Source organism: Heteronotia binoei, chromosome 1, assembly GCF_032191835.1.
Source record: "Heteronotia binoei isolate CCM8104 ecotype False Entrance Well chromosome 1, APGP_CSIRO_Hbin_v1, whole genome shotgun sequence".
NCBI classification, from domain to species: domain Eukaryota; kingdom Metazoa; phylum Chordata; class Lepidosauria; order Squamata; family Gekkonidae; genus Heteronotia; species Heteronotia binoei.
This window is the reverse complement of record NC_083223.1, coordinates 134,336,284-134,356,167: the sequence shown is the minus strand read 5'-3', so window position 1 is coordinate 134,356,167 and position 19,884 is coordinate 134,336,284. Positions and strand designations below refer to the sequence as shown.

At 38.9% G+C, this 19,884-nt stretch overlaps 1 protein-coding gene across 1 annotated transcript in view; it reads left to right on the top strand.

Annotated features, from left to right (window-relative positions):
• Positions 1 to 19,884, top strand: part of SYNE1 (spectrin repeat containing nuclear envelope protein 1) — a 621,543-nt gene that overhangs the window by 71,330 nt on the left and 530,329 nt on the right. The window contains exons 3-5 of the mRNA XM_060240915.1: positions 1,755 to 1,850; positions 13,885 to 13,968; positions 18,826 to 18,918. Of these exons, the coding sequence (XP_060096898.1) occupies positions 1,755 to 1,850; positions 13,885 to 13,968; positions 18,826 to 18,918 (273 nt within the window). The remainder of the gene's footprint in view (positions 1 to 1,754; positions 1,851 to 13,884; positions 13,969 to 18,825; positions 18,919 to 19,884) is intronic.

The following is a 19,884-nucleotide window of genomic DNA, read 5'->3' as shown; positions in this document are numbered from 1 at the left end:
CGATGTAGACAGCCACTAAGAAAGGATTTTAAGAAATTCACCCCCTAAAAAGGTTAAAAGATAATATAGACAGCTACAGCAATCATCTGTATAACCCGTCTGATTAGATGTCACCCCCAACATTCTAAAGCTCTCTAGGCTTGCCAATCTTCCTGTGGAGCCTGGCTGGTTTGAGTTACAAGACAAGTCTCCTGACCTACAAATCAAGCCCCAGCCAAAACCCCTGGATTTACAGACTTGAAATTTGGGGAGAACATTCATTCCATGATGTAGATAGCCATTAAGAAAGGGTTATAAAGAATTTGCCACCTAAGGGGGTAAAAAGGAGTAAAATCTGTTTTCCCATAAGGATACACTGTGGCTTGGAGGCTGCTGCCTCTTCCCCCGCTCACAGAGCCAGTTGCAGCAAATTGTCATTTGCATAACCCGCCTGATTGGATGTCACCCCCAAACATTCTGAAGCTCACTAGGCTTGCCAATCTTCCTGTGGACAACTGACAAAACAAGAAACTGTGGTGTAAAGGTTGAGCAACCACAAAGACAAAACACCATATAATTTGCTTATACCAGTGTGTTATAAATTTATCTATTACACGCTAAAACACCTATGTATACAGAAACGTTATAGTCCTCAAGCTGTAGCTCACCTCTTAGATTTCTCTTCAAACAGCAAAAGTCTGTAAATGACTCTAGTCAATTTCCAGTAGACTGGCAGAATCACTTTTTGGACTTATACGAGATAAATTTTTGAACAATGGTTCCAAATTCAAGTGGGTGATTTAAAGAAACATGTTATTTTAAACACAGGAGGTGTGTTATTACCATTCTATGCACAAGTGCTAAAGAAATTACTACTGGAAATTGACTAGAGTCATTTATGAACTTTTACTGTTTGAAGAAGAGTCTTAAGATATGAGTTACAGCTTGAGGACTATAACATTTCTTATACATAGATGTTTTAGCATGCAATAGATAAATTTATAATAAACTGATATAAGCAAATTATCTGGTGTTTTGTCTTTGTGGTCGCTCAACCTTCCTGTGAAGCTTGGCTGGTCTGAGTTACAGTTACAGAAAACTGCTGACAACATTCCATACCTCATCCCACCCCCACCCCAAAAACAGTTGGAACACAGAGGTTATTTGCATATGTGGCCTGATGAGTCCTCACCCACAACATTCTAAACAGTGTTTTTATTTCCTATTGGGAGTCATTGAATGTACCCTGAGGTAAAATGCACCTCCCAGTCTTCCTCTAAAAATTTACTAGAGATTTTACATAAAAGTTAGTATGAAACCTGAGTTTTCAATTGATCAAGGGGAAACGGTGCATGACCTTTCAAGGGCCTGTTTGGAAGTGAACATCTCACATGAACACCACAGGCCAACTCCCCTACACACATCCTACAGCCATCACCTCTTACTGCCCTCAAGAAAACCCCTGGCAGACGTCATGTAGGGTACACCAATGCTACAAGGAGGAAACAACTTAGAGATGCAGCAAAGAAATTTGCAAATAGTACATACATACTGTAGCGAAACATGGATATCAAGCTAGTTCATAATAAATGGATAAATAAATGAGCCCCAGGGAATGGCAACATATCTGGTTGCATCTGCCCTTTCCACTCTTTAGAAATGGAAATTATATTGTCCAGCAGTTGAGAACAGAATAGACATGACTTAATCAATGGTATGGAAATAAAGTATAACTCAGTTTCCACACTGGAATTCTTCCTATTTTTCTCCCTCAGCGCAATCCACCTGTGGTAGTCAATGACTTATTTGAAGATATCAAAGATGGAGTAATATTGATTGGCCTTTTGGAAGTTCTCTCAGGACAAAAATTGGTAAGGATCAATTTTTCTCTGAATACCTATAATTTATGTTACATTATTTATGTTATTATTACTGTTGTTACTACATTGTGCTCCTTTGTGTTTCTATAGGGTATTTCCATCTCATATTTCAGTACTTGTGAGTTAGCAATCTGTATAAAAGACAAAAAAAATCAAGTTTAAAATAGTCTGCAATTAGTACTAGTTTGCAATTAGTAAAGATCAGTTCTTAAAAGCACTAAAAACATCAGAAAACAGATGAGCCAACAGTAGTCTATATATCTGATAGCCAGGGTTGTTTTTTTTTTGAGCAGGAATGCAGTTCCAACTGACTTAGCATCAGGGGGTGTGGCCTAATATGCAAATGAGTTCCTGCTGGGCTTTTTCTACAAAAGAGCCCTGCTGATAGCCCTGACCTGGATGGCTCAGGCTAGCTCGATCTCATCAGATCTTGGAAACTATAAAGGGTCAGCTGTGGTTAATACTTGGATGGAATACCACAAAGAACACCAGGGTCACTATACAGAGGAAGGCAATGGCAAGCCGCCTCTGTATATCTCTTGCCTTGAAGCCCCTACAAAGTCACCATAAGTAGTATGTGACTTGACAGCACTTTCCATCACCAATAGAAAAAGTGCAGCCCCATCTACAGATATCTAAATCCAAGGATCAGGGCTATACAGAAGATAAACAGATACATTTGCAAACTTTTTTTGAGCTGGTACTCATTGGTACACACCTCTTTCAACTGGGGCTTAAATGTCTTTTTGCCCTGGGGTTATGCCAGGCTGATTGATCAGAAGCTGCAGCTTAACCTGTCCTGCCTACTGAGGTCTGGTCTGATGGCTCAGAGTTAGCACAGCTGCCAAAGTCAGTGTATATCAGTTGTCCTGCTGCCTGTTGTGGAGAAAAGTTTGGGAGGAAGCCTATTGGTTTTCTCAAAGTTGGGGTAGGAGAAGGTGGCTAGATAGACACCAGGTAGAAAATTCTCAAATTGTTGATCTGGGGTGGGGCGCAGGAAGACTGGATGGACTTGTCATGGACCTGAGTACCTAAATGTTGAATCCAAGAGTTTGCGGATATGGCTACCCAGCACTTTCCCCAAGCATGACGGAAAGCAACTCTTCAGCAAATGGGGGTGCAATTTCAGCTGCTGACTCTGAGCAATCAGCTCCGTCAGGCAGGACAGGTTAAGTTGCAGCTGGGCCTCACCCAAGCACAAAAGACCACCAAGCCACATCTAATAGGATTGGCATAGCCCAGCCCCTGGCAGACTCCTGCCTTGGTTAAGAGGCCTCTCGGCTTTTCATTTAATAAATTTCTTTTCCATCTGAATATATCCCCAAGGCAACAAGCCTTATATGCACAATTTAAAACTCATTCAGATTACTGAAATAGCTGCAGATTATGTGGCTGAGGTTCTAGCCCAGGGTCTGTCTGGTCTATTCCAGACAATTTAGGGCTTTCAAGGTGAAAACCAGAAGTTTTGAATTGAAACATACTGTGGCAAGCAACATTATTTAAAACCAGCAAAATGCATTTTGCACCAACTGAAGCAGTAGTGGACTGGGAAGTAAAAGTGAAACTAAACCTGGGACAAACGCTGTTAAGTGAAGCCATGAGTTCTTCAAGGTTTCATGGCTCAGTGGGGCCAACAACAGGCATTAGCTCACACATTGCATTATCCTCCAAACTGGCAGAAGTGCAGGAGAAAACAGTTGGTGGACTAGCACTGATGAAAGTCCAAGTGGCCCCTGAGGTGCTGGCAAAGTTGCTTAGGCTTTGCTAGCTGCTGGTCATCAGAGGCTCTCTGCAGCAGCATCCCACTGGGACAATTCCCTGTAAGTTAAATGGCTGGTCTGCTCCTGGATTGAACCTTCCAAACAGTCTTTGAAGGCAGCCTCATGTAGAATGTAAAGTGAAAGCATACAGCTCATGGAAAAGCCACAGTTTGTCAGCGACTCTTTGAGAAACACTAAAAAAAAGTTTTTGTTGGATTCCCCAAAGGCAGTTGCAAGAGGCCTGATTTGGATCAGGGTAACAGCACTGAGGAAGAGTAAGTTTACTTTTTGTCTTTCACTGCCTTGCCAGTTGGCAGTGGTGCCCTCCCCGATGCTTAACATTTTTCTTCCCCACCCTGACTAAAAGCAGTCCAGTGGCATGACTTCTTATGGGGGAAATTATGCAGGCCCCCTTCCATTGCAGCCTCAGTCCAGATTCCCTCCTCCTTGTTCCTTTGGAAACTCAGTTTCAGTGTCACCTATCTGTATATTTTGGTTATTTAATGGCCCTGCTTTGTTAAAATACATTTTTATAATTAGATCTTTGCTATTTTTATAAGACTGTACTCCCTCTTGTGGTAGCATGACAGTAGCGTTTTGGAGGTATTTTATTATGTTCAAAAATACGTGTAGTTTTTGTAGGGATGTAAAGAATGAGGGATACCAAGAGGTCTTTTATAGAAATACTTCTAGTTTTAAAGGCTCTTCTGTCAGGTTTGGAGCTGTAAATGCTGTTTCTCATAAATATGCAGTCAGAGCAAACCACAATAAAATGGTTTTAAAAAACATTTTCTATTTTTGTAATACAGAACGCTGCATAATATTATATAAAGTAAGCACATGCAGTCTAAACAAGATTTACTATTTCATTTTATACTGATTCTTTTGACTTATTTTTTGTTCTAAAATGTAATATGAGTCCAACCTTGTATAAACTTATTTTGCTCATGTCTGTCCTCTTCTAAACATGGCTATTTTCTTCATTAGCATCATATACCTTAGAAGGTAGAGAAAGAAGTACTTTTCTTCCTTTCTCACAATACAAGAACTCGTGGGCACTCTATGAAATTGCTGAGTAGTCGGATTTAGAACAGATAAAAGGAAGTCTTCACCCAGAGGGTGATAAACACATGGAATTAATTGTTACAGGAGGTGGTGGCAGCTACAAGAATAGACAGCTTCAAGAGAGGATTGGATAAACATATGAAGCAGAGGTCCACCTGTGGCTGTTAGCCACAGCATATTGATGGAACTGTTTCTGGGGCAGTGATACTCTGTATTCTTGGTGATTGGTGGGGGAGACAGTGGGATGACTTCTAGTGTCCTGGCCCCACTGATGGATCTCTGATGGCACCTGGACTTTTTTGCCATTGTGTGACACAGAGTGTTGGACTGAATGGGCCATTGGCCTGATACAACATGGCTTCTCTTATGTTCTTATGTTACGTTCTTCCTTAACTATTTCTCAATTTCTGATGATTTCTCCTCCCTTCATGCCATGGCTATTAACATTCTGGCTGCAGTAAATGTATTTCCCATTAAATTTATCTAATTCAATAACATCCCTTTGGGTGTAATATTCAAAAGAACTATACCTGGGTCATTTTGTATTTCTTTTTGCAAATTTTTTCTCAATAAAATTAAACACCTTATTTCAGAAGAGTTTCATAATTGGGCAATGCTACTAGCAGGGCTTTTTGTGGCAGGAACTTTGCATATTAGGCCACACCCCCTGTTGTAGCCAATCCTCCAAGACCTTACAGGACTGTTATTACAGGACCTACTGTAAGTTCTTGGAGAACTGGCTACATCAGGGGTGTGTGGCCTAATATGCAAAGGAGTTCCTGCTAAAAAATAAGCCCTGGCTACTAGATTCAAATGAACCCATATATCCTTTATATATCCCACACACATCTGAAACAGAAGGTGTTATTTTTCTTAGCCTATCTGATGTCAAATACACCTGCTATATGAGTTTGAGAACATTTTCCCTTACTGCTGCATTTGCTAAAATATTCCTTATACATTCATGGAGACTGTTTCATTGATTTTCTGAATATGTACAAACAAATCTTTCCCCCATTTGTACATATACAGTTACTTTTTGTTCTGCCCAACCAGTAGAGTATAAATAATTGCCACTAAGTGACACCATCTGTCAGGGTATAATAGGATTAATTCAAAACTGTTAAGTGTTCTAGATATATTTATTTGATTTTGCTTACATTGTATGGAATTGCCAACTTCAAATATTGAAAAGAACAGACACACTCACCAGGAAGTATCATGTGTCTTTGCTTGCTGTTTCGCTCATACAGCTTTCCTCTAGTTGAGATTTAAAGGCACATAAGCAGTTTGCAAGGTTCTTTTAAGACTGCTGAGATTTAAAGACACATCGTGGCTATCGGGGCAGGGCTTCCCCTGCCAGCCAGCTGGCTATCAGTTTAGAGGACCCTGCACTGGGACCTAAGGGCTGGCAAGCTTGTTGCCTCTTAATACCTTTTTAATATTCAGAACTGCTAGACCTCCTCTATTCCATGTTTGCTACTTTACATGTTAGCATAATCTAGGTTTCTTTTTGTTCCAGATAAATTTAGCAAACAGGATTTGATTATTATTATTATTATTATTATTATTATTTGCAATATGGCATTATTAACTTCTAATCATAAAGCAGTCATTATGAAAAGAATTTTTGGCAAGACTTTCACTTTAACTACTGAAATCCTTCCTAGCCAAGATAATTTGTAATAAGTTCAGTTATTCAAAACATTTTCTGTTCTGAAATCATGCTGACCTGGGCTATCCAGGTCTAGACGCTAAGGTCTTGCACATTACATTGTATTATTTTTAAAAATAATAACTAGCTAAAGAGTTACCCATATATGCTTTAAAAGAACTCCAAAGCATCATATAATTAACATCTTGAATATAATTAATTTGAAAGTTGTTATTACTGCCTTCATTTTTTTTCAATTAAATCCTTTTAAGCAATGAATTATTCATCCTCCATTCTTTTTTTAAAGTCCCATTTTAAATTTAAAATTTAAAAATCAGAACTAAATGAACATATATGAACATATGAAGCTGCCTTATACTGATTCAGACCCTTGGTCCATCAAAGTCAGTATTGTCTTCTCAGACTGGCAGCGGCTCTGCATAAGTTGCAGCAGCTATTAAGATAAAATGTGAATTATGTCTGTGAGATTTAAAAAGTGTACTCTTTTTAAAATGGAAACTTAATCTCATAGTGGAACTAGAAGGTACCTGGAGGACTAAGCACCCTAAGGGCAGGAATTTTACCTTTTTCTTGGACAGACATTAGACATACTCAAGAATAGACATGTTCTGTATTCCAAGCACTTTGACAATGAATGTAGAAAAAGTAGAGATTCAGCTGAAGACATTTGCAGATCATAATCCCATAGAAGCGAATCTTGCAATGGAATAGAAAATCTTGAAGAAGGTGGAGAGTAAACAGTGTTCTCTTACTGCACAGTGGTAAATAAGTGTTAAAAAAAACCCTGAAGGAATGTCCTCAGTCACAATCTGGGAAGCAAGTAAAGTATTTATCAGAGGAATTCTTCTAGCCGTCACCAAAAAGGAAGAAAAAAGCTGGAGAGATTAGAACGAACTAAGAAAATAGTAGAAAATATTCAGATAATAGAACAAGAACATTAAAGTGATATTAACAACAACAAAAACTCTAGCAAAGATCAAACAATTAAAATACCAATTAGACATTTTTGAAGTTGAAGATGTGCAGAAAAAATTGAAACTGGATTCAGTGGTGGACATCTTCAGCTGGCTTTCCCAGGCCAACGTTGACAGGATTCTGGATGGTGTTAGACCAATCACTTTTCTCTTGGACCAATGTCTGTCACAGCTGGTGAAAGACTGTGATGATAGGATACGGGTTTCCCTGATGGGTATTATCAATCTGTCCCTGAGTACAGGAGTCTACCCAGGGGGATTAAAAGAGAAGAAGAAGAAGATATTGGATTTATATCCCACCCTCCACTCTGAATCTCAGAGCAACTCAAAACTCCTTTGCCTTCCTCCCTCACAACAAACACCCTGTGAAGAAGGTGGGGCTGAGAGAGCTCTCACAGAAGCTGCCCTTTCAAGGAAATCTCTGTGAGAGCTATGGCTGACTCAAGGTTGTGATAACACTTAAAGAAATCATCACTGAATCTTTGAATCCTTCCGATGACTGCCCAGTCTCAAATCTTGTTTCTGGGTAATGTAACTGAGAGAGTGGTGGCTGAGCATCTTCAGAGTTTCCTGGAGGACACATCAGCCTTGGATCCATTCCAAGTTTGTGGGGTGGCCTTGAAGTGGCTTGCCTAATTTCTCCAGTATCGGGAACAGAAAGTGTTGCTAGGAGAGAGGGTATCCTTACACCATCCTTTGGTGTATGGAGTCCCTCAGGAGGCAGTCCTCTCTTTGATGTTGTTTAACTTCTGTATGTATCTTGTCCAGCTGGTGCAGAATTTTGGGCTGGACTGACATCGGTACGCATCAGTACATAGAGGACATCCAGCTATTCCTGTTAATGGTCAGATGGACACCACCCATCTAGCTTGGCTTAAGGTTTGGAGGTCATGGTTCTATGATTAAAACAGAGCTGACTGAATCTGAATCTACCAAAGATGGAGGTTCTTTGGCTGGGCAGAGGTGCCATCTTCCAGCTCTTGATGGTACACCTTTAACACTTGTGCCAACCTCCAAGAGCTTAGGTATGATCCCATCTATGGAGGCCCAAGTCACAAATGTTGCCAGACTGGCAACATAGTTTGGCCAGATCAGGCAACTGGCCCTTTATTTTGCCTGGCCTTGCTATGGTAATCCATGCAACAGTCACCTCCAGGCTGGATTACTTCTGTACATTGGCTACCCTTGAGACTGAGCTGGAAATTGCAACTGGCCCAGAATGCAGCAACCCGGGTCCATAAGGGAACACCTTTGAGAGCATATATTCAACCAGTGTTTTGCCAGCTACACTGGATCCAGGTTGAGTACTGGGTCAGATTCAAGGTTTTCAATACCAAGAGCATCAGGGCTTTTTTTGAGCAGGAAGGTACAGGAACACAGTTCCGGCTGGCTTGGTGTCAGGGGTGTGTGGCCTAATATGCAAATGAGTTCTTGCTTTTTGTAGAAAACCCTTGTGTGAAACAATGATGACATCAGGAGGTGTGACCTAATATGCAAATGAGTTCCTGCTGGGCATTTTCTACCCCAAAAGCCTTGAAGAGCATTATGGTCTGGAGAGCAAAATCTCCTGATGATTCCTGGCCCCAAAGAAATCCAGCTGTCCTCAACCAGAGCAAGGGTCCTGGCCTGGTGGAACTTTCTACCTAGTGACATCTGAGCCCTGCAGGACCTGGAACAGTTCCACAGGGCATGTAAGACAGATATGTTCCACCAGGCCTATGGTTGAGGACACAATGGCTTATCAAGAAGCCTGGCTTCCATCTCTCACCCTTTCTCCCCCCCCACATGGGGAGCATATAAACTGTCATCAGACACTTTTAGAGCCTCCGACTCCCAACCCTGGACGGTGCATCTCTTGCACCAGTTCAGAAGGTGAGGAGTCTGGGAGTGATACTGGATGCCTCACTTATCATGGAGGTCCAGGTCACAGCAGTTGCTCTATCTGCCTTTCACCACCTTTGGCAGGCCAGGCAGCTGGCGCTCTACCTATCCCCCCAGGATTTAACTACTGTGATCCATGCAACGGTCACTTCCAGGTTGGATTACTGTAACTCGCTCTATGCAGGCTTACCCTTGCTGCTGATCCGGAAACTCCAACTAGTGCAGAATGCGGCAGCATGGCTGTTAACTGCATTGCCTTTACAGGCAAGCATTCAGCCAGTGCTGCGCCAGCTGCACTGGCTATCTATTGAGTACCGGATCCGCTTCAAGGTTTTGGTACTGACCTTTAAAGCCTTACGCGGTCTGGGGACCTGAGGGACCGCCTTTCCCCATATACGCCCCAGAAGTCGTTGCGATCGGCTACACAACACCTCCTGACCACCCTGGCCCTAAGGATGTCCGACTTGCCTCAACCAGGACCAGGGCCTTTTCAGCCCTGGCCCCTGCCTGGTGGAATCAGCTCCCTGTGGAGAACCAGGTCCTACCTGAATTACTGCCATTTCGTAGGGCCTGCAAGACGGAGCTGTTCCACCGAGCCTATGGTTGAGGCAGTGGGTGTCCTATTATTCCATCATTTGGCCTCCCTTGTGGTGACATCATGCTTTATTACAGTGCTATCCTATTGTTATTACCATTGTTTAAGGTGGGCCTACAACTGGTTATTGATATGCTGTGCCCTGTCTGCCGGTGGTGCGTTTTGTTTATTGGTTTTGGTGTTTTAACTTTGATATGTAGGTTTTTATTGTTATTTTTATATCGTGATCCGCTTTGAGCCCATTTACAGGAAAAGAATATAAGCCTACTAAATGAATAAATAAAATAAAATAAATGAACTTATTGTTGCACTGTATTTTTAAAATTGCTTTTATTGTAATTGTTTAAATTGTTCTAGTTCTTGATGTGTTGGTACATGTTGTATACCACCCTGAGCCCTTTGGGGGAGGGTGGCTTATAAATTGAAACAATCAGTCAAAATTTCAAAAATAGAGGCATTTTGAACATGCAAATAAACCTGGCAGGTATTTGGCATATTGTCTCAGGAAGGAAAGATAAAAAGAATAATAAAGAAAGGAGATCAAATTACATCTGTAGAAAAAGAAATACAGGAAGAAGAAGAAGACGAAGATATTGGATTTACATCCCGCCCTCCACTCCGAAGAGTCTCAGAGCGGCTCACAATCTCATTTACCTTCCTCCCCCACAACTGACACCCTGTGAGGTGGGTGGGGCTGGAGAGGGCTTTCACAGCAGCTGCCCTTTCAAGGACAACCTCTGCCAGAGCTATGGCTGACCCAAGGCCATGCTAGCAGGTGCAAGTGGAGGAGCGGGGAATCAAACCCGGTTCTTCCAGATAAGAGTCTGCACACTTAACCACTACACCAAACTGGCTCTTTATCATATTTTTTTCAGGATTATGCACGAAATAGTCTGTTTCAGAGGAAGAAATAACAGAATATTTAAAATAACAAAATATTTAAAATACGTTAGAAGATATTAAACCAAAGAATAACACTTCAAGAAATTTTCCAAACAGTAAATAACATGTCGAAGAATAAAGCACCAGGACCATCCAGGTTGACAGCAATGCAGTACAAGCATCTTGAAGGAATATTAATGATATTATTGTAAAAAGCTGTGAATTAGATAAAAGAAGAAAAAATACCTCCAATGTGGCAAAAAGAGCACATAATGCTAATACATAAAGAGGGCAATGATGCATCACTACTACTGTCCTAGAGACCAATTTCTCTGTTGAATGTAGATTATACAGTTATTGCAACAATAATGGCAGAAAGATTAAAATGTATACCAAATTTAATATACTTTCATCAAATGAGCTTTGTACGGGAGAGGTATATGAAAGATAATACTAGATTTATAATAGATGCAATTGAACTTGTGAACAAGCAGAGAAAGAAATCAGTGTTTCTATTTTTGGATGCAGAAAAAGCATTCAACAGTTTAACATGGTCTTTCTTATTGAATGTATTACAGAACATGGATTGTGGTCCTGAATTCTGAAACTAGATGCATGGCATATACTTGAGTCAACAAAGATTTTAATTAATAGGAAATGAACAGAAGCAATTTCAATAAAAAAGGAACATGTCTGGGATGCCCCCATCACCTTTATTATTTATATTAGCAATAGAGATTTTAGCTATAAAGATTTTAAAAGATGATAGAATTTAGGGAATAAAAATGGATGATGTAGAGTTAAAAATAAAAAAGTTATGCAGACTACGTTTTCTTAACAGTCCTTGTAAACCCCCCCTCCATTATTACAATATGTAATTGAACATATTGAAAAATTTGGATGCTTTTCTGGTTCTAGAATTAAGACAAAAAAGGTAAAGAAATTTTAACACAAAAAAAAACTCCAAGGAGAAGTCATTATAGAAAGAGCAGAGTGCTCAGCAACTTCTGATCCCATTAAATATTTGGGTATCAATGTGACCAGGTAAACCTGTAACCTTTTCAAAAATCTACCAGAAAATGTGATACACAGATCTGTCTAGATGGAAAAACTTAAAAATCTCATGGCTGCTATATTACCAAGCATCTCCAGGATTAAATAAGATCATGAGCACTGAATGCAGAGCAAGAGACACAACTGAATTTGAACAGTTTATTAGGAAACAAAAAGAGCATTTACTTCAGTGGATATATAAGATCTTACTTCAGCTAGAAACAGGAAGAACAAGTGAAAAATATATGATTAATTGGATGCAAAATTTCAAAGAACAGATCTATGCAACAATGGGAAAAACTATGGGGTAAAGATATCAGATTTTTTTTTAAAAAATCAATTTTTTTTTAAAAAAATTAAAATTTAAACATTCAAAATAGAAAAATCAACACAGGATATCAGATTTTCAGCCAAATAGACAGTAAGAGAAAATTGGTATAAAATGTTTTTCAGATGGTATTTAATTCCAAAGAACATTGAGAAGGCAGATAACAACTACAAAGCAAAATGTTGGATCTGTCAAGATATAGGTGGAACCTTTTTTTCATGTGGTAGACTTGTAAAAAAGCAAAAAGAAATTAAAAGGAAATACATTGAAAAATGGAATGCTTACTAAAGTTTAAATTTTCAGTTGAAGCCAAGAACATGCTACCAGGTGTACTGTCTAACAAATTACCAAAAGTTTTAGAAGAGATATTCAAATATATGATGACAGTGGCTAGAATTATCTACACAGAAAAATGGGAACTAGGCATCTGCCCATGTTTAAACTTGCTGAATATGCAGTAATGGCAAAATTAATATACTATTTGAGAAACAGACCAGTTATGAAATTTGAGGATAGATGGACTGTGTATATGTGTACTATGCAAGGAGAGAAATATAGAAGTGGTTTAAAACATTATATACAGATGTATGTTAATGAGATAGAAGTAGAATAAGAATCTGTTTTAAATATAATATCCTGAACATAAATATGTGCACCAGTGCTTAGTTCTCATGGCCCCTTTTTACCCCAGAGAAATGCTGTTCGCCACCTCGGGGTCAGACAGCAATTTTTCTCCAGGCCAGTTTTGCCAGGGATCCTGGAGAGTGTTATTTTTGCCATCTTCTGGGCTTGGAGGAAGGGTCACTGGGTTTGTGTGTAGGGGGGAGGTACTTGTGAATTTCCTGCATCGTGCAGGGGGTTGGACTAAATGACCCTGGAGCTCCCTTCCAACTCTGATTCTATGATTCTAAGTATACTTCGGGGAGAGCATCTTTTCTTAATTTCCTTATTATGAAATTTGTTATATATCTGAAAAAATTAACCGTAAGTATGCAATTCATTGTAATAAAGAAGAAACCGGTGATATAGTTGCAAAATAGACAAAGCTTTTTTTGTAGCAGAAACTCCTTTGTACATTAGGCCACACACCCCTGATATAGCCAGTCCAAGAGCTTACAGGGCTCTTCGTTCAGGCCTACTGTAAGCTCCAGGAGGACTGGCTACATTAGGAGGTGTGGCTTAATATGCAAAGGTGTTCCTGCTACAAAAATAGCCCTGGCTATGAAGTTTGAAATTTAAGATGATGAATATAAATGTACCCAAACAGAAGTAAAGACTATTGTATTTTACAGATAATACCGTAATAATTAGAATGAAGGAGATTTTGGAAAGAAAAATTTTCTGTTTTATACTCTCTGTGAAACATGATTGCTTTCAATATGCATAACTGTGTTGTATAATCCCCCTTTGCCCTTTCTGTATCCTTTCTCTACTAATATTATTTTGTTTTTAATAAAACAATAAAAATAAAAATATTAAAATTATCCAGCATAACCATATTCTCCAACCAATTTTTTAAAATTTCTTGACATCTGAGAGGCAAGTCCTGAGGATTTGTGTTGTGTCATATTAGAGATTGGCCACTTGTCTTGAGAATAAAGAGGCTTTCTGTATAACTTACCCAGACTGAATTATACTTGAATTGCACCGTTGAAATAACACAGTGGTGCATCAGGAAAATATAGACTTTAAAAAGTCAACAAAAAAAAATCAGCGTATATGCATGGAAACTAGTCTGATCTTAGCCTCAGGATGTATTGGTACTGTGTTTTGTACTTTCTTAATTGTCCTTGTGATTTGTACTTTTTAAAGCCTTGTGAACAGGGCCATAAATTGAAGAGAATTCATGGAGTAGCCAACATTGGTGTAGCTCTCAAGTTCCTGGAAGGCCGACGGGTAAGTTCTATCCTGTGACAGTCTGATATTTGGCTCTCTCCATGTACCTTCCCTCAGAAAATGTCATATGCATTGCATTGTAAAATGGATCTCCAATCCATTTTGTGAGGGGAGGGGATTATGGGGAAAGGGGAGCAAGAACAGTTAGTATAAAACAGAGGACATTAACATGCATAGCGCACCACATTATCCCACATATGAATAAGCATACACACCACAGAAAATAATATTATGTGGGTAGACATTAACCTCACTAGGATGTACTTTACAAGGTGCTTAGCTGCACTGGTTTCATGGCTACAGTATGCTATGCAGAAAGTTTGGAAATGCTGGACAGCAATGATGCATTTATACTCAGGCTTCTTAACTCAGAAATAATAACCAAAAATGGGAAGCTTGCAAATGTAAACAATTTTGTTTAGTTCTTGTTCTGAAACTGTATATCTGAACATCTTGTATCAAATACAGATGTTGGTTGATCACACAGTGGTTCTTATCAGATTACTCTTGTTTGATAATAATCAGGGCTTTTTTTGAGAAAGAACACACAGGAATGGAGTTCCGGTTTGCTTGGTATTGGGGTGTGGCCTAATATGCAAATGAGTTCTTGCTGGTGTTTTTTCTACAAAAAGCCCTGTATAACAATGGTGATGTTGTGGTGTGTGGCCTAATATACAATTGCTGGGCTTTTTCTACAAAAGCAGCCCTGATTATAATAATAATTATTATTCAAAAGGAAGATATGTTATATAAGAAGAAGAAGATATTGGATTTATATCCCACGCTACACTCTGAATCTCAGAGCGGTCACAATCTCCTTCACCTTCCCCCCACAATAGATACCCTGTGCGGTAGGTGAGGCTGCGAGAGCTTTTACAGCAGCTGCCTTTTCAAGGACAATTCCTGTGAAAGCTATGGCTGACCCCAAGGCCATTCCAGCAGGTGCAAGTGGAGGAGTGGGGAATCAAACCCAAACTGGGTCGAATAAAAGACAACAAATAATAGAATAAAAGACAACAAAACCTTGCCTGTGGCTTACGCTTAGACACACAAGGAAAAAGAAAAGCCAGAGATAAGGGAAAATAATGGTGGCGGACATATAGCGAGTTGAAAACCTTGGTTCAAAAAGATTTATGAAAATAGATGTGTCTTTTGGTGCTTCTTAGAGAGTATCAATGTCACACCATAAAAATGTCTGAGGACAGTGATTTCCAGAGGTTAGATTCTGCCAAAGAAAATGGATGGATGCATGAGATGCTAGATGTGAACTCTGGTTTAACTGTTAGTGTTAGAAGAGCACAGGGCTCTAGAAGAAATAGCATAACTACTGAAGCAACAAAGTGCAAGCACATAGAGAAAATATTCTATAACAGCTCTGATAAAGAAAGGAAAATCCTTATAAATAAAATAAACATAGTTGAATTTATGGGCAAATAAAAATGTGAACAGGCTACAGAAGGTATCAGTATTAGATGAGATGAAGGAACGATAAAAATGAGAACATTACAATAATCTTTATAAAATGAAACAAATGAAGGAGAATCATAGCAATATCTCCCCCCTTCAAAAAAAGAACCTAGTTTAGAAATATTGTTGATAATTCTGAAATTTTGAAAGAACTCAGATCTACAATATAAAATACAAAGAACTGCGAAGCATTCCCAGATTTCTGGTGTGTGATAAAACAAAAATAACAAAAATATAACCGAGAGTTAAAAAAAACAAACAAGGAAGATAAACCAAAGAAGACACTAACTGTGCAATTCTTTGCAGAGTTAATCTAGTCCAAGCCCATGGTAATTAATTAGTGTAGCCTGCAGGCCTCGGATTTAGCAGGAGCTCACACAAGCACAGCTCCTGAACCTTTCTGAGGGTTCCTCCTCCTCCTTCCCACCTTGTCCATTGAATAGTAGGTGCAGCTGCATAACAATCCCTGGATGAGCTCCACCACCTATTTTTCTACAAAGTGACCCCTGGTAGCATGGAGTTACTCTGCATAGGTTTGTACCACAAAAGAACAACATTCTTCCTTTTCAGAGCTTCATTGATCAATAAATCTTGAGCAATGACTGACAGAGTACTCAGTTTCTGAAGGAAAATATAAGACCTGATGAAGTGTGCTTGCACATGAAAGCTTATACCTTTAATCAGGGCTTTTTTTCTGCTGGAAGCCACAGGGAGGAGCTCTGCCTGAACTGGCTAGCACTCCAGCTGGCCCAGCTTGCCATGTGTTCCCACGCCAGGTGGTGTGGCCTAATATGTAATGAGCTCCTGCTGGGCTTAAAAGCACTGTCTTGAATATAACTCTGTTGGACTTAAAGGACTCAAACTGTTGGACTCAAACTCCATTCTGCATGAGAAGAGTTAAATGGTTTGTAAGAAAATGCAAGGTTTTGGTCATGCAAAAAGAGAAAATATTCACAGGAGAGTTTTACCAGTGCTCCCTTAAATTTTCCAAATTTTGTGCTGGAAAAATGGGAGGGGAGGAGTCATCAAAATGTTTCTTCCCATTTTCCCCCTGGGCCTTCCCATTTCTAATCCTAAAATTGTGTATGTGGACTTAAATTCCACTGCGTTCAGTGGGCCTTCTTCAGGTACCACTCTGCAAATTGGCAAGAACAACACCTGCCTGAACACGTGTTCTTAGCCTGTCCAAGGAGGTCAGTACGGCCTACACTTCTGGTATTCTGTAAACTATTTAAAATATAATTGTTTGAGAAAGCATTTTAATAAAGGTAGTAAAGCTATATTAGAATGGTTCAGGAGATGTTTCAAGGAAGGGAATAGGTCTGTAAACTGTACTACTCTATAAACTCCACTACTCCACGGTGGTATGGAGTTCCAGAACCTCTTCGTGTAAATAAAATTTTCAAAAAAATGTTTTAAAGTTCATGAGAGGCACCCATGTATTTCTCCTTCATTTTCCTTTTGAGAGTTCTGGCACCTCTTTTTCCAGAAAAAAAGCCCTGTTACCATGTATGGTATATGTTATCTGTAGGTGTATGCATTATCTTGTTTTCCCTGTATTATATTTGTAGTTATGTAATACCATTTACTGTTGGTTTAATGTGTCATGTTTAATACTTGTTCAGATTTCTGCAATCTCAGTTCTATTACATTGTTTTTAGATGTTTCATTCTATCAGTTGCACTGAGTTACACTGTGTAATTTACCTTGAGTCTCAATAAGAAAGGCAGTCTATAAATAAGACAATAAATAATTAATAAATGGAACTTATTCTTACATATGTACAGAAAATGAAAAAAAATACAACAGGCTGAGAAAGTATTGGGTTCAAAGCTCTACTTTAGCAGATACTTTGAGAGCAAAGTGTCTTTAGGATTGCCCTGTTTTACATCTAGATTGCATCAACAGTTTTTACAAGGTAGATCTGTGTTTTCCTAGATAAATACTTAAGCAGTTAGGGTTCTTTAGGATTTTACTGATTCTGAAAAATTCACAAAATTTGAAGAGATTGTAAATAGCTATCTTCTAAAAAACATACCTGGTAATATGTACATTTTTGTCTTGTCTCTTGCTTTCCCATCTCTATTCTAGTAATTGTTTTACATTTCAATTTTTTGTTTGTTTTTCATGCTAGTCCGTGTACAGAGGATCACCGGTTGGTACAGTGTTTGTATGAAATAATCATATATTAATAAAATTAAATAGTATATCTTTTCCATCCTATATTACTAAGTAATTTATGTATGGAGCAAAAAAATGTGGGACAGTGATATTAGAAGATATGGAGGAGACTCACAGTGAGTTCTTCTGTCAGCCTGTCTTTAAAAAAAAATCAGTTCAAACATTAGTTCATATTGTCATGCTTCTCTTCCCAAAAGAATGTGAGGGCATTTCCCCAAGGTGATATTACATTGGTTCTGCCCCCTAACTGATCTGTTGTATCCTGTAGCTTTCATACATGCTCTTCAGCCATTAGTTTTCACATTGCATTTTTCCTGTGCTCTCCAAAAGGCTGTTTCTGAGGATTTTAGAACTCTCAGGACCAGCACGGAATGCACTGTGAGGATCTGTGAGGGGCAGGTAAAACTTGTTCTCATTCTTGGGAAAAATCCTTTGGATCCAAACTCATATGGATCCTGCTGTTCGTGCCTGGAAAAAATTAAGCTGGAAAATATACCTGGAAAAAATTAACAAAGTGCACTGCAGCTGAGAGTCTATGATGGGAACTGTTTATAAGGAGTTTTGTTCATTTTCATCAGCCAATTAGAAAAGGTAAAGGAGACAGCAGGAGCTTCCCTGTGACTTCCCCAATGTGCCCACCACAGCAGGCATGCTGGGGAAGGCTGAAGTCATTGGGGAGGTGTTTAAAGATTCCTCCCCACACCTTCCCCAGCGCACCAGCCAGAGCCCCGGCCAGCCCAGGCAGAGCTCCACCCCAAAAAAGCCCTGAAATAAGATAACAATGAACAAAATCCAGAGAGGTAGCCATGTTGGTCTGAAGCAATAGAATAAAGTTTGAATCCAGTGGCACCTTTAAGACCAACAAAGTTTTATTTAAGGTATGAGTTTTTGTGTGCATTATTTGAGGAAGTGTGCATGCACTCTTTGTTGATCTTAAAGGTTCCACTGGACTCAGACTTTGTTCTAATGAATGCGCAAGGAAGTGATGGAGAGGGCAGGGAATGTCTTTTGATGAATTGAAACTACATGCATATATATTGCCTTTCTTTTTTCAGTCTTCCTTCAGATTACGGGATAATGGTAAATGTGGCTTCCAAATATACCTTCAAAAACCGGTCTAAAAGAATTCTTCATCACTATAAAAAGAACAACTAAATATTGTGGTATTCTGTTTCAAATTATAACAATATGCTGATTTTTTCTTAACAGATTAAACTTGTAAACATTAACTCAACTGACATTGCTGATGGTAGACCATCCATTGTGCTTGGGCTGGTGTGGACTATAATTTTGTATTTTCAGGTATAGTTTTTTTCCCCTCATTTTTCTTTTAAAAATTGTTTAAAATAAACTTTAACAGTTATATCTGTAATTCAGAGGCTGTGCACTGGTGCATACTAGTATGCTATCAAAATACAGCTTTGTGTGCCCTAAGATGTAACTGAGTGTCCTGTGAACCCCATTGCATCCTTGTATGAGTCACTGTTCAGGCTTTCTTCCTTCCTGTTAAGATTGTGTTTATAGAAATAGTGGAAGTGGTTGAAGGCAGATAATTTTTAAATCTAAGTAACTCATATTTTTGGAATACTCATTCATACCATCTCAATAACATAAAGGAATATATTGTGTTCCACTAAGAAACAGACAAGGTCCAATTCTCAGTAAATATATCTGATAACTGCCAACCTTCTCTAACTTCTTGAGTTTATTTCATCATTTCTTCTGTTTAACAGTTTTCTTAACCAGCTATAAATACATGATTTCTATTTTTCCAGATGACTGGAGTCATGAAAACTAATTTATATCAGCCAGAAATGTATTTTTCTCATCCATTTTTGCTCATAGGATCATGCTTTCTTTTAATGTAAGCTTTTGTGCAGTAGTTGAAAGATGTGACATCACAATCATACAAATCCAGAAAGCAATGTGCACATTTCCTGTGTAATTCACACAAATGACACCTGTACGTGAGCATAGTTGGATGTAGTTTTTTTGATATTTTGTAAGATTTTTTAATGTTGTAAGCCGCCCAGAGCCTGCTTGCGGGATATAAATTGAAAAATTAAATTAAATTAAAATTAAATTAGTCTGGCCGATAAAATTGCACAGGCAAAGCTAACAGTAAATGAATCTGCCCTACATTACTTGAAGGATGTCAACCTAAAATGTAGACTATAATACCTTTTTTGGACATGGGCAGTGTTTTCACGTAGCTATTAACATGATATAATCACCACCAAAGTAAATGCACAGTCATAAAAAAGTTCA